The sequence below is a fragment of the Heliconius melpomene genome, chromosome 4 (genome assembly GCF_056956725.1).
Source record: "Heliconius melpomene rosina isolate 202511_hmr_F chromosome 4, ASM5695672v1, whole genome shotgun sequence".
In the NCBI taxonomy this organism is placed as follows: domain Eukaryota; kingdom Metazoa; phylum Arthropoda; class Insecta; order Lepidoptera; family Nymphalidae; genus Heliconius; species Heliconius melpomene.
This window is the reverse complement of record NC_140392.1, coordinates 7,809,708-7,823,743: the sequence shown is the minus strand read 5'-3', so window position 1 is coordinate 7,823,743 and position 14,036 is coordinate 7,809,708. Positions and strand designations below refer to the sequence as shown.

The 14,036-nt window shown below is 33.1% G+C and overlaps 1 protein-coding gene and 2 pseudogenes across 2 annotated transcripts; 2 read left to right on the top strand and 1 right to left on the bottom strand.

Annotated features, from left to right (window-relative positions):
* Window positions 1-4,132: 4,132 nt before the first annotated feature.
* LOC146539634 (beta-ureidopropionase pseudogene) lies at window positions 4,133-5,541 on the bottom strand (annotated as a pseudogene). Its single transcript, XR_014877972.1, has one exon. The product of XR_014877972.1 is annotated as a beta-ureidopropionase pseudogene (transcript).
* Window positions 5,542-5,841: 300 nt separating this feature from the next.
* On the top strand, window positions 5,842-7,216 carry LOC146539633 (beta-ureidopropionase pseudogene; annotated as a pseudogene).
* Window positions 7,217-7,838: 622 nt separating this feature from the next.
* Window positions 7,839-13,591, top strand: Prosbeta3 (proteasome subunit beta type-3). The gene is made up of 5 exons (XM_085208081.1): window positions 7,839-7,986; window positions 8,214-8,419; window positions 8,974-9,142; window positions 9,809-9,937; window positions 13,442-13,591. The coding sequence occupies exons 1-5, from the start codon at window positions 7,984-7,986 to the stop codon at window positions 13,550-13,552; spliced, it is 618 nt and encodes a 205-aa protein (XP_085064207.1). The 5' UTR covers window positions 7,839-7,983; the 3' UTR covers window positions 13,553-13,591.
* The last annotated feature ends 445 nt before the right edge of the window (window positions 13,592-14,036 follow it).

Genomic DNA, 14,036 nt, shown 5'->3' with positions numbered 1-14,036 from the left:
CTGTTTTAATTTAGATTTTTAATTTAATTTACATATTTATTTATAAAGAAAACAAAAATATATAAATTGATTAAATCACACAATAATCTAACGCGCCAGCTAATTATTATAAAAAAGTACGCCCCAGGGCAAAACGTGCTGCAAAGTTAAATGAGAAATTAGCAGAAAAATTGAAATCGTCGACCGTAAATGAAAAATTAAAAAGTCCCACCGGAAACGGTAGTGCGGCCATCGTTCTTCTAAAAACGTAATGGCCTTAATTACAAATTGCAAAAACAAGCTGGCGTAATTATTATGTTTTTAATCTTGTTTGGATATCTTTTTCTTTAATTTATAAGAAAGACGTGGCTTCTGTAGGTGTTATAATTTATATCTTTGTTAATATGTATAGCATCGCATATAGGAGTGTAGGCAGAAGGAATCTAGTGTTAATTCACTAAGTTGTCCATATTTAATAATACCATGCATGCCTCCAGAATTCAGAGAAAAATGGGAAACGTAGTGTCTTAACACTAGACTCTCTTTGCCTACCCGGCTACATTTAAAGCTGAGAAAAAAAGAATTTTATAATATTTTAGCAACCGTATATAATTATAATTATGTACTTATGTATGTATATAGGCAATACTGTACTCTTATGTAAACAAAATATTTCCAATACTATAGACTTATATCATTAGGTATATGTGATTATTTGCACAATAATTAAATAAATTACTTTATATAATAGTTTAGTTTAATTTTTAGTTTATCGTTTTTTAAACAATCGATATTTTCGTTAGTATCTCATGTAGGTAGTTATTGTAATTAGTAAGAAATATTTTTTTTACCATTTTCTAAGAATATCAAGTAGAGTTGACATAAAATAACCTAATGTTAAATCATTTGCTTCTTCACTTTTTGGTTGTTTCTAAGCTGCTAACTCGTTGCAAAATGTAATCTCTCAGCAATTCACCAAGAACTGGGAAACAAAAATATTTTAAATTCAATAGGAAACGGAGCGTCTTAAAACTAAAAAACTAACTCAAAAGTTTATCCTCTTCACTTCAAAACATAAAATTTTCTATTCCATTTCACATGATACCCATATTAAATATTAAATCGTGTTATAATTTGCGTAAGACTAAGTACTTATACTTAGTGTATAAAACACCTAAGCTGGGGAGTGAGATGAAGCACCTATCAGGGCTGCTGCATTTAGCGAGTGCTCCGGTGACTTCCGCCCGCAGTCGACCTAGTTGTCATCAGGGTTGGGAAAAACAGTAAAACATAAATGCACAGATTATAGATTATAAAAATATTAAAATAATTCAACTAAATATAGTTTATAAATAAAATGCCTGATGATATTCTACAGTATTTGTAAAATAATGTAGGATAATTGAAATACTCATAAAATATTTCAAAGAGAAAACTTGCCCTAGTCTTCGTATTGATATGGAATCGTCTATATAATCTTTATTTATTTTGTCTTTGCAAAACAAACAAGAAATAAAAATAAACTCACATCCCTACCGAAAAACACATCATTATCGTAATGGATGTCACGGGCTGCAACTCTACAAGTGCTCTACAAAACTAACCACGTTATCTTATCTTGTGCTAAACGATAATGTACCTTATTACAAGGAAATAAAGTTCTATAATGTTAAAATGTAAATTTGTCTCAATGACTAGATGGAGCGACACTCGCGAGAGCGACACATTAGCGACATCTCTCTCGGAGTGAGAAAATTACACCAGAATTATAATGTTCTGTTAAGTTTCGCGGGCTTTTAGTGATGCTCCTTTTTTATATTTGATTTATTTTGATACTGGCGGGCTGGAAGCTTGGTTCAAGAGGTGTGAAACTGGTTTTTATAATCTGTATAGAAAAAAATATAAAAAGTTTTTTTTAATTGTGTACAGACTATTCGTATAAAAGTTGTGTTCAGACGATCGTCAAATTTTAAGTAAAAAAATTAAAATGCTAAACCTGTATGTATAAATCACGCTGAAGTCTGAGATCGATCTTGAGATAACGTTTTCATCTCTCGATATTTAATTTATTAATGGAAATAAGGCCGTTGCGTCGTGATCAAATACACAATACACAATTTATTTACACTGAAGACAGTTTTAAAATGGAATAAGCGTAAAATAAAAATCTTAGAAACGTATTTACCATTAAGTTTTTGCTTATTAATTTTAGCTTTCGTACAAGAACTTATTATTATTTTAATAACAAAAAAACAAAATTACTAAAGTTATATTACCATGACAACTTAAAATTACTGTCATTCCGATAATAGGTACATTGACATTGCTTTTTTTATTAAATTTGGCATTGTAAGATTATGATGATGTAAATAATGATTTATGAAAATTAAAAGAATAAACAAATGATCATTTATTTTATTTACGCCTTTTTTTTTTCAGCTTCACAATGTATCCCGCATATAGCGTACAGAGGGAACCTGGTGTTATTAGACCCCGTTCCTAACTTCCCGACGAATTTTCGAGACATTGCGTGTTTACTTAACGCCGCGCTTTGCCTTGTTAAAAAAGGAAGAAATAAAAAAAATAATAAATAATAGTTCATTACTTCGATCCCACAACCCACAACCGTTGCGTTTAGACGCACTTCACTTGTGGCACTGCGCCTAACAACCTCTACAGCCGGTCGGTCAGAATCAGAAGGTCTATAATAATATTTAAATTACTATTTCAACGAAGTGTCCTAACACTAGGTTCCCTCTGCCTACCAAGCTGTGCGCGATAGTGATTTCTTTTACTATTTCAAGATTTTTTTTTCTAAATTCAAAATTTTCTACAAATTTCCTTATTCTATCTGTTCAGACAAGAATGACAAAGCAAAAAAAAAAGTTTATACTTATGGAATATATATAAAGTTATAAGAATTATGTATATGAATACCTATTAAAATTGATCTTACGAAGCTCGTTAGAAAACAAAATAGCCTCCATTTTATTATTTATTGCGCAACGGAAACAATTATTTAGGTACTGTAGTTCTGTCTATCTATAACAAAATTATGTATTATATTTTATATGTATAATCTACCTTGAAGTTGTTTTAGCATTCGTTTTGCTGCCTACATAACTAATGTAGACTAGATCTAGCTTCTAGCCATTTAAATATTTATCACTAACAGTTATCAATTTAACTACGTATTAATAGAATATTAATTGCACTTACGTTTAATTGAATATGTAACATTTTCTTAAAGTAATTTATGTTGTTTATAGAATTTATATATTTTAGATTATATACCTACTTACTTAGAATACCTATGCATGTTATGCTAGTAATGATAAATAGTAAGTTAAAATTAAATTAAATCAGCTTCACGCTGTTTCCCGCATATAGCAGGATAGGCAGAGGGAACCTAGTGTTAAGACACTCCGTTCCCCACTTTCCGCCGCTATTGGTATATTACTAATAGATTATTATTAAATCGTTTTAGCGAAGAAAAGTGTTAGGAGTCACTAAAATGTTTTTAATACTAAACAATTGCTGTGTAGAATTTGAGACAATCAATAAGCTCAACTAAGCTATTAAGCCTTCTTGTGTGCCTTTTCTATTTTTTATAAATAGGAATGTATAAATATTATTTAAAAAAATCTTGAAATGAACCTCCCAACAAATTTACTATTTAAATTAAATTTCTCATAATCAACGAAGTAATTGATATTATATATTACGTTCTTATATAAAAATATGAATGTAATTTACTTCGTAATTCCCAATAGGTAAGCAAATAATAATTATGTTGAGACAGGTTTCCTATAAACTAGAAAATAAGAGTCACTGCAAAGGAAAATTAATTATTTAGTACTGTAATCTAAAATAACCGTAATATGTTATGTATTAGTTATAAACCATAATATAAATAATTTTTTATGGGATGCAAAATAATAAAGAGATAATTTTAAGTCATATGAACTTTTATTTGCCTCTTCTGTATTTTTCTTTATATGTTGATGTTGAATGTTGATTTATCTATTTGATTTAATTAAAGATTCTTTTTGTCAATAAAAAAATAGATTAATCATATCTATAATTTATGTATGAACTTAGGTAAATAAAGACACGATAAATAAAAAATTGTATTAATAAAAATATTTTAATATATTTTTATAATTTGTTTTATTAAAAAGTATTAAAAAATATTGAAATACATCGCTGTGAAACCAATAAATACCTTATATGTTTGTCGTACACAAATCTTTTATTACTCACTTCTCATTTTCATGCACAACTTGTGGCTTGAATTCTATATCTAGAACCTTCTTAAGACTGTCCACGTACATATCTAAGCGCTGGGTCATGTAATAGCAACGGCGATCTCTCATCTGTCTGTTCATGTTTAAGTCCATTTCAGAAATAAGGAGACCATCTCTAGTGCGTGAAAGTCCTGGACACCTCACACCATCTGGACTCGTGAAGTAACTGGAACCATAGAAAAGACCCAAGTCCTTGTGCGCTGGTTTTCCATCAGCCGATGTAAATTCGTTGGGGAACTCTTCGAAACCAACTCTGTTAATTGCTGCTGTGAAATAACAGTTTGTGATCGCGGCGTTTCTAGCTTCGATATTCCACATATATTCGCTTCCAGCTTCAGCAGCAATCGTAGCTGAAGGATTGAATACAATTTCAGCGCCATTCTGCCCAAACATCATCCAGTTGAGAACGTGGTGACGTCCGAAGCAAATGTTTACAGCTATTTTACCGTACCTCGTAGCGAACACAGGATGTCCCGTATTACCTTCCATGTAGTAGTTAGATTCGTTGAAATCACCAACCCTTGGAATATGGTTTTTACGATGTTTGCCGATTACGTTGCCAGTATCGCTGATAACGACCGCAGTGTTCCAGAGAATATCAGCATGTTTTTCGTCCCGTTCCAAAATAGAAGAAACTATTACCATTGCATATTTAATGGCCAATTCGCGAAGGAATCGTGTTGTGGGCCCTTCCTCAGCAGATTCGGCGAACTCACACCACGGTGTCTTTTCACGTGTACAAAACGCAAATGGCATATTCCATAACTCTTGGAAACATAAAATATTGACGCCCTCTTGACCGGCGACGTCAATTATTTTCTTTACTTTAGCGAGAATTGCATTTTTCTGCTCATTAATCGGGCGGTCAGTTGGCGCAGAAATAGAATGTTGGATAACACCTACTTTCACAATCCTGGGTGGTCTTGTGGATTCTTTTTTTGCCGGAAAAGCGTAAGCTGCTATATCAAAATCATTGTCTTTTGCGGCGGCAAGAGATGAGTCTTTAATTTTAAGTTCTAGATGGTTCTTTCGGCCGTAATAGATCCTGTTAAATTCATCCAGATCCCGACCATTGAGGTTGTTGTTAATAATGGCTTCCAGGCTGTGTGTTTCTCCTTCCATTTTGTTTTGCAATTATTACCGTTCGCTGCAGTGTCAACGCTAAAGACTGATAGTTCTCGATCATTCGCGCCTTTAAATAGCCGCACCGGTTCTACTGCATGTATTAAAGATGGATACTCGCTGTTTATTTGTGTTGGTTACACTAGTTTTGATGACCTTAGGCCCAAGTGATAAGTTCCAACAATACTGAGATGAAAAAATATTTAGCTTATCTTAGTAAACAAAATTTAGATGTACCTACCTACCTACGTGACAAAACGAAGCTGTAAAGATGTATGCACAGTTTACTAGTTAAATATTATTATATACATAATGAAAAAATTATAATATTTAACTACGTCTTAGAAGTTAAGACTTTTCTTTACAAGCCAATTATATTATATTCATTATTTTTTTGTTCTTTAATTATTTATATTATAAAATTATATATACATTTTTCCATTTTAATATATCCTTAGAACGTGTCTTTATAAACAAACGTAACAACTTGTAAACAACTATTGGACATACTCGTATACAAATACATCAAGTTTTCAACCGGTACTATCAATATACTTTAGCTTGTTTTTAATCTCGACAGTGCATAGTGATTACTGATACAAACTATACTTATTAACTTATTATATATACATAGTGGATTATGTAAATTATATATTTGCTAAGTGCTAATATGGACAACATTATTAAAAATCATCTAAAAGGTGACCAATTAAAACAATTTAATAAAATATATTATGGACGGGAAGATCATAATGAAATTAAGCTCAAAGAATCCACAATAAAGGCGAGTAATAATAATAATTTTGATGTATCAGCATATTCATTCTCCGCAACGACAGAGCAAGTTAGGAAACCCAATGTTTTGAGGTTAGGACTAATACAGCATTCGATTGTTTTGCCAACTGATAAGCCGATAAATCAACAAAGGCAAGCTATATTCGATAAAATTGAGAAAATTATCGACGTCGCAGCATCTGAAGATGTACGCATCCTTTGTTTACAAGAAGCTTGGTCGATGCCATTTTTTCTTTGCACTAAAGAAAAAGAAAAATGGGAAAGTTTTACTGAAAACGCTATTGATGGACCGAGCACAACATTTCTAAGTAAATTAGCAAAGAAATACGAAATGGTTATTATATCTCCCATTATAGAAAAAGATGACCTAGGTGTGTGGTGGAATACTGCAGTTGTGATTGATGAAAATGGTAGCTATATGGGTAAACATCGTAAAAATCACTTGCCCTCTGTAGGCAGTTTTAGTGAGACATCTTACTATTCAGCCGGAAATATGGGACATCCAGTATTTCATACAAAATATGCCAAAATCGCTGTCAACATATGCTATGGAAGACATCACGCCCTCAACTGGCTTATGTTTGCATTGAATGGGGCCGACGTAGTTTTTAATCCTGCTGCTACTATTGGGGAATTTGGTGAATCGTTTTGGGGTATCGAAGCTCGTAATGCAGCAATTGCTAACAGTTACTTCACTTGTAGCATAAATAGAGTAGGGACAGAAAAGTTTGTAATAAACGGATCAGAAGATAAAATTAGAAGATATTATGGTTCCACCTATGTTACAGCTCCTAATGGTTGCAGAACTCCTGGACTATCTAAAAATAAAGATGGACTTCTAATTACTGAAGTAGATTTTAATCTATGTCGACAAGTGAAAGATTTATGGGGATTTAATATGACATCTCGCTTGGATATGTACGCTCAAGCTATTTCAAAATATAAAAAATAGTTTTTCTTTATAATTAAACAAAATACCTATATAAAAAATAAAAGTTTCTGATGAACAATGATATATTGTGTTACTTAAAAGTCACATTAGCTTTTGTCCTTTGCAGGATGCAATATTTAATGATAATATACTTAAATCATAAAAATTAAAATTTGTCCAGTCATGGTGCAGGGGCACAAAGTGTGACAGAAAACGCGACTGGTAGAGGGAACGATCCTCACACGAGGAAATGAAATATTTATTTAAAAATATATTTTATATTTCTTAGCTCTGGTTAATGTAAAACGCGGGTGGAGTTTCGCCTCTAGTAGAAAAAACTAGAAAGTGGGAAACGGAGTGGCTTAACACTAGGTTCTCTATGCCTACCTTGCTATGTGCGGAATACTGCGTGAAGCGGTATATGTATTAAATTTGATATAAAGGATTAAATAAGTACACTACATATAAAAATTTAAAAGTAGACAATAATATAAATTTATATTACGATATTTCCCTAATCTAACATTGATTTATTGTATGTATGTATTAAAAGTACTGAAATAGATACAAACACATAAAATAATCAAATTGAAGTTAGAAAATAAAATATACATATATATGTATCACAAATGAAACAGAATTTTCAATACATTTAAAAATATATAGAAAATTCTGTTTTGTATCTGTATTTTTAATTTTATTACTTTATCTGTGGAAGATCAATGATATGTCATTTTTCGTTTTCGAAATATCATAGTTTGTAATTTGTATTCATTTCATTGAAACTACAGATTTAGAAATTTACAGAAAAAGAAATATATATAAAAAGTTTATTTAGATAATTGAAGAATGGTAAGTAAATACTAATAGTAATAACTTTATGCTACCATATTGATTCGCTCTCTTATTTTAAACCCGGCTTTGGTCATTCAATGCGTCTCGATTTTTGCACGGAATGTATTTTTTCTATGTATATTATTAAATAATTAATAAATGTTATGCAAAATCGCGTAGCGTTTTAAAGGTATATAAAGTAATAAACTATTAGTTTTATAATAACATGTTTTTTCATCTTTCAGTCAATCTTAGCATACAACGGTGGCGCTGTGGTGGCTATGAAAGGCAAGGATTGTGTAGCCATTGCTACAGATAAACGATATGGTATTCAAGCTCAGACAGTTTCAACAAACTTTCCAAAAGTCTACCAAATGGGCCCAACTCTCTTTGTGGGTCTACCTGGATTGGCTACTGACACACAGACTGTACATCAAAGATTGAAATTCAGGTTAGATTAATTTAATGTAATTTGCGACTGCTTTTTATATTTTCAAACTTTATAGGCAGGTTAGGCAGAGGTAATCCAATGTTATGACATTCCATTCTTCATGTTATACATGTGGAGTAGACCAATTCAATGTTGCACTTTGTTTACCAAGAGAAAAATTTAAATAACTTAAATAAGAGTATAAAACCTATAAACACGAAGGTCTCCTAATTAAATATAGGATATTGTAACTTGATATATACTACCGACAATATTAAGACACTCCATTCTCTATGTAGCACCAAATCATGAGACATGTTGAGAGGTGGAACTCAACACCACTCTACCAACAAGGCAACACCAGAAAAGGAAAGACAATAATTCTTTCCTCCAAACAAGTAATCAAATTCACAACCTTTGTTTATTGTCAACAACAGTGCTGCTGCGTCGCAAGAGTCCGTTACATGATGATGATGCATTAATAATTATTATTTATTTCGAAATACACATTTACAATATTTTATTATTAAAACAATGTTAGTATTAAGTACTAACATATTGATTGCTATTTCCAGAATGAACTTATATGAATTAAAAGAGAATCGTATAATGAGGCCTAAAACATTCTCAGCAATGCTTTCAAATTTGCTGTATGAAAGGCGCTTTGGACCTTATTTCATTGAACCTGTCATTGCCGGATTGGATCCCGTTGATAGTAAACCCTATGTCTGCAATATGGATTTGGTATTTATAATATAATATTCTTTATTGCACAAAATATACATAAGAAAACAATAAAATATATTTAGTTCGCAAAGGTGGACTTATCTCTATAAGAGATCTCTTCCAGCCAACCAGTGGAAGTGGATGAGTTACAAGTAGCGGGTGAGATCATAGTACAATTAAGTTATTACTTTAAACATTTAGTTAATTTAGCACAAACAAAACAAAATACTTAAATAATCTGGTTTAATTTTATAATTGAGGATATTGAAAAGTAGTAGGACAGCTGCTAACTGTAAATGGGACAGTTGTGAGTTTGATTCTATTTTGGGAATAAGATTTTTGTCCTGTGTTTTTGACAGTGGGGTCTTTAGTTCCACTCCAATCATGCAATGTTTTGAGAATGGGAAATAGAGTGCATTATCACTTAAATTTTATCTTCTTAACTTGTTACCCATGGAATAAAATGTGAGGAAAGAAAATTCAATTCATAATTTTTTGTGCAATACAGAATTTCAACATACTGTGGTTTGACTAATTTATTAAAACTACATTTTCAAAAGGGACTTTCAAGAATATTGAAATGCACCCATTTTTATATACATCAAAAAAATTAAATTATATTGAGTATTAACTCAGTACACTTTCATTTATAATGTAATTGAAATTGTAAATCCTTGATTTCAGATTGGCTGTCCCAATGAACCCGAAGACTTTGTAGTGTCTGGTACATGCACAGACCAACTGTATGGTATGTGTGAAGCTCTGTGGGAACCTGATCTAAAGCCTGATGAACTATTTGAAACTATTTCACAAGTAAGTATATTGAACAAGTTGTTGTATATCGATGTACTACCTTATTGTACTTGTATTTGTACTAGTTTATGAGAAATAGTCTATAGAACTATGTGTACCATTTTGGGCTCATAGATGACTGTTATAGAGAAGATAACGTTATTTGAAAACAATTATTTTTGTAAATTTGTTTGTTATTTTTGTAACAGTTATTATATAATTAATACTATAATACAAACATTATCTTAATTCAGTTCATGTTCATCTTATTTATTGCTAATTTAGGCAAAAATTCTGACTAACTTATACTAACATAAAGATATCAATTTAAATATTTTATAATTATATACAGGATGGAAAAGGCAGCGCTTCTTTTATTGAAACTGCATATAGGGTAATATATTTCAAACCCACACCTAAGAAGTCAATCAATCAAAAGTTTGGACGTAGGATTTTTTTTTCATTTCACGATTTTTATCCATACCTGTATTTCGTGTGACGCACACATACGTGTGCGACGTTTCCTATTTGACAGGTAAGTGTGTGCGTGTCTATGTTATACTTTACAAATGGAGTTTTATTTTAAAACGATAATTTTATTATTTATTTTGTTTGAAGAAATAACATTTTAATTTTTGGGAATTATTTTTTTTCCGAATTATATTAGGCTTTTGTAGAGTAGTTAAAACTGTGGTTTCATTTAAAGTGGTGCTGACAATGGAGAATAATCACTAATTTTAAATTCTAGCTCATCGTATTGTCTTTCAAAAACAAAAAATACTTGTGAAAGAATTATTTTGATACGTCTATTAGTTTTTGAGATATTGTCCTTTAAAGTAAGCGCGCGATGCGAGATTCTGTCGGGCCATAACCGACTCGCGTGACGTCACAGGTCTTGCAAAACTCGCTCGCTCAGTTCATCTTCGTTCACTAGCAGTTCGCGCTCTTCTTTAGCTGGCGTTCCACCACAAATTTAGTTTCGTTTTATAAATAATATATAGGTATATTTTTAAAATCTTTTTTTTTTCACATACATAATGTAATAGCGAGCATAGTATTTTAAGATATTGAAGTTTTGATAGTACTTTGTCAAAAAAACAGTTCTATCCTGCTCGGTTTCATGGCGTGTTGTACCAAAATCTTTAGCTTTGATTATTTTTATTGTAGTATCGATACTAGAAAGTTTGAATTTTTTCCAACAACACTTGGTTTGGCTTGGGCGTTACCACAAACTTACTCAGTACTTTAATGGAGAGACTACTCAGAACTTTGATGGAGGCATACAGGCAAAAAAGGAGAGCTCTGCATTAGATTTGCAGAAGGCCTTTAACTGTGTGCCTCGTCAATGTATTTGGAGGGCATTGTGATCCAAAGGGATCCCTGAGGCCTATTTTGAGATTATCAGAGATATGTACCACAATCCCGCTTTGCGATTCGCGATGATTAGGACTGCCGTTGGCGACACCAAGCCCTTTAGATCACAGTAGGGGGTTCACCAAGGCTCGGCTTTTAGTTCGTTCTTATTACACTTACACTACAATATAGTGTACTGTCACGGCTTACATCCAGGACCAGCCTCCATGGCTGATGATGTATGCCGATGACATTACACTCATTGAAGAGAAGCAACTAATGCTGGAGCGTAAAGTGAACCTCTGGAAGGGTGCGCTTGAGAACGGCGGTCTTAAACAAAATGTGTCGAAGACCGAATACATAGCCTGAGGGAGCCCGGACTCGAGCACTGTCCTTATAGGTCCTGAGCCAGCCGTTAAGTTCGAAAAGTTTCAAGTACTTTGGATCCGTTATGGTGAGTCTGGAGGCATCGATCACGATGTCCATGGCTGGATAAGCGCTGCCGGGGCCAAATGGTGGGAGGTTATTGGTGTGGTCTGCGACCGCAGAAACCCAAGCTCAACGGCCTGATATATAAGAGCAACATCTGACTGGTTCTATTATACGGCAGCGAATGTTAGCCAGCACTATCTCGGCACGCTGAGGAGCTTCACGTCACGGAAATGAAGATGCTGCGATCTGACGCATTCGAGGTAGTCTTGGGGTCCATGACGTAGCGGATAAACTCCAAGAGCGTGGCTTCAGATGGTATGGCAACGTTGCGCGCCGGCGTAGGAACTATGTCGGATGCAAGTTCCTTGCTATGTCTGTCCTGTCCCTGGAGCTAGACCTCCGAACGCCCAAGAATGCGGTGTTTGGATGTCGTGATGCAGGACATGAGTGCCAATGGCCGAACCACTCAGGACGTTACAGATCGTGTAAAGTGGAGTAGGTTAAGCAGGAAGGCAGACCCTGGCAACATACGCCGGGATTAATGCCAAGAAAAAGAAGACTTGGTTGCAGTTGTTGAAGACTCGTCGCCTCGACGATATAGGCCATTATAAATGCCATGGTATGTTTAAAATCACCTCTGCTGGCGGCACAATCTTCGCAGATTACGTATACACTTTTTGCTCCTTTTCATTGCATTCTAATCTGCAATAATGTAGTTTAATACGTGCACGGTGTTCTGCTGCAATCTACATTTGGCAATACATAACCTACTCTTTTACCTTATACGTGCGCAATAGCACGCAGTAGTACGCATCATGACCATAACTCTCTCTTGCCGATCTTCAATAATCACAATAAAAATATTAAAAATCTACATTAAAAAAAATTGTGCAAGCTCAACTTACTGCATGAATTTAGTTATATTATTATTATATTATTTTCACTTATAAAACAATCTTACTACTTTGAACTTGAATAAAAAGTTTGGTATTTTAACGCAAATATCGTTACCTACAATATGAAACTAGTTAGTAAACTAGTTTTAAATAAATAATTTCAAATAAAATAACGTAAGATAGTTATTATCTATACCCCAAATTGACATAATATTACTAGTTAGACAACAAAACTTGCCTTCGCATTTTTACTCCTCGCATTTCTGCGGCGACAAAATCACTATTTTCCGATAAATAATCGGCAACCATAAATCCATCTATTACAGGTAGGTTATCCGATTGACCTTTTTCCAATCCTTCATCCATTTTAATTAATTGTATTAACACTAAACACAAGCGACTAACAAACAAACAAAGTACTGCGCGAGATCTCCTATCACCATTAGTGACTAGTGAGTTCTGCCAGACCTGTGACGTCACCGCCGGCCGCGGGACTGTTAGCGGCATTTGAAATTTTTGCAAACTTCAAATGCCTGTAAAATCATAACTACTTGGTTATTTTTAATGAAACAAAAACTAGTGTATTTGTATACGTAAAAACTTTACTGTAACGAACTTTGAAGCATTATTTCATACCTATTACCATTCCTCATTCCACCCTGTATATAGAGCCTGTTGCTCTAGTGAATGCGACTGGCCGCGACACCATCTTTTATTTTTAAATATAATAAAAGTTTTCTTTCAATTCTCTGTCCTAAAAGAACAATATTTCATTCTGTAAAACTCACTTCACCCTGTTAAGAATTGAAGTTCTTATTATGAAATATTTCTTATTATTTAACAGGCGCTGGTGAATGCCGCCGATCGCGACGCTATCTCTGGTTGGGGCGCCGTCGTTTACATCATAGAGAAAGACAAGATCACCGAGAAAAATGTTAAAACTAGAATGGATTAAGACATTGGTTATATACTTTTGCAAATAAAATATTAAAAAGTTTTTTTTTTTCAATACGTAGCTTCACGCTGTTTAGATGCCCTCCAACGAGAGTCCTCATGCTTTTTAAGTGACCTTCCTCTAGTATCCTTGATATTATGTTTTCAAAGTCTCCTACATCTCTCACTACTTACTAGTCATTCCTTCATAAATGTTGTTCTGCCATTCTTTTATCACTCATTTGTTCGAAGTGCCCAAACCAGCTGAGCACATTCTTCTATATTCTCAACACGACATCCTCATTAGTACACTAGTAGTTTTTCAATACATCCTCTCCCTATAAGTAGTTTTTACCTATAGTTATATTAAAATTTAACGCTAATGTATTTATATCTGGAAATGTAAGTATTTAGTAAATGATTACTAATAATAATGTTTGCTGTTATATCAAACTTATACTATAATAATAATTTTAAAAGAAATTACCTCTTCCTGCTCTTTCTAA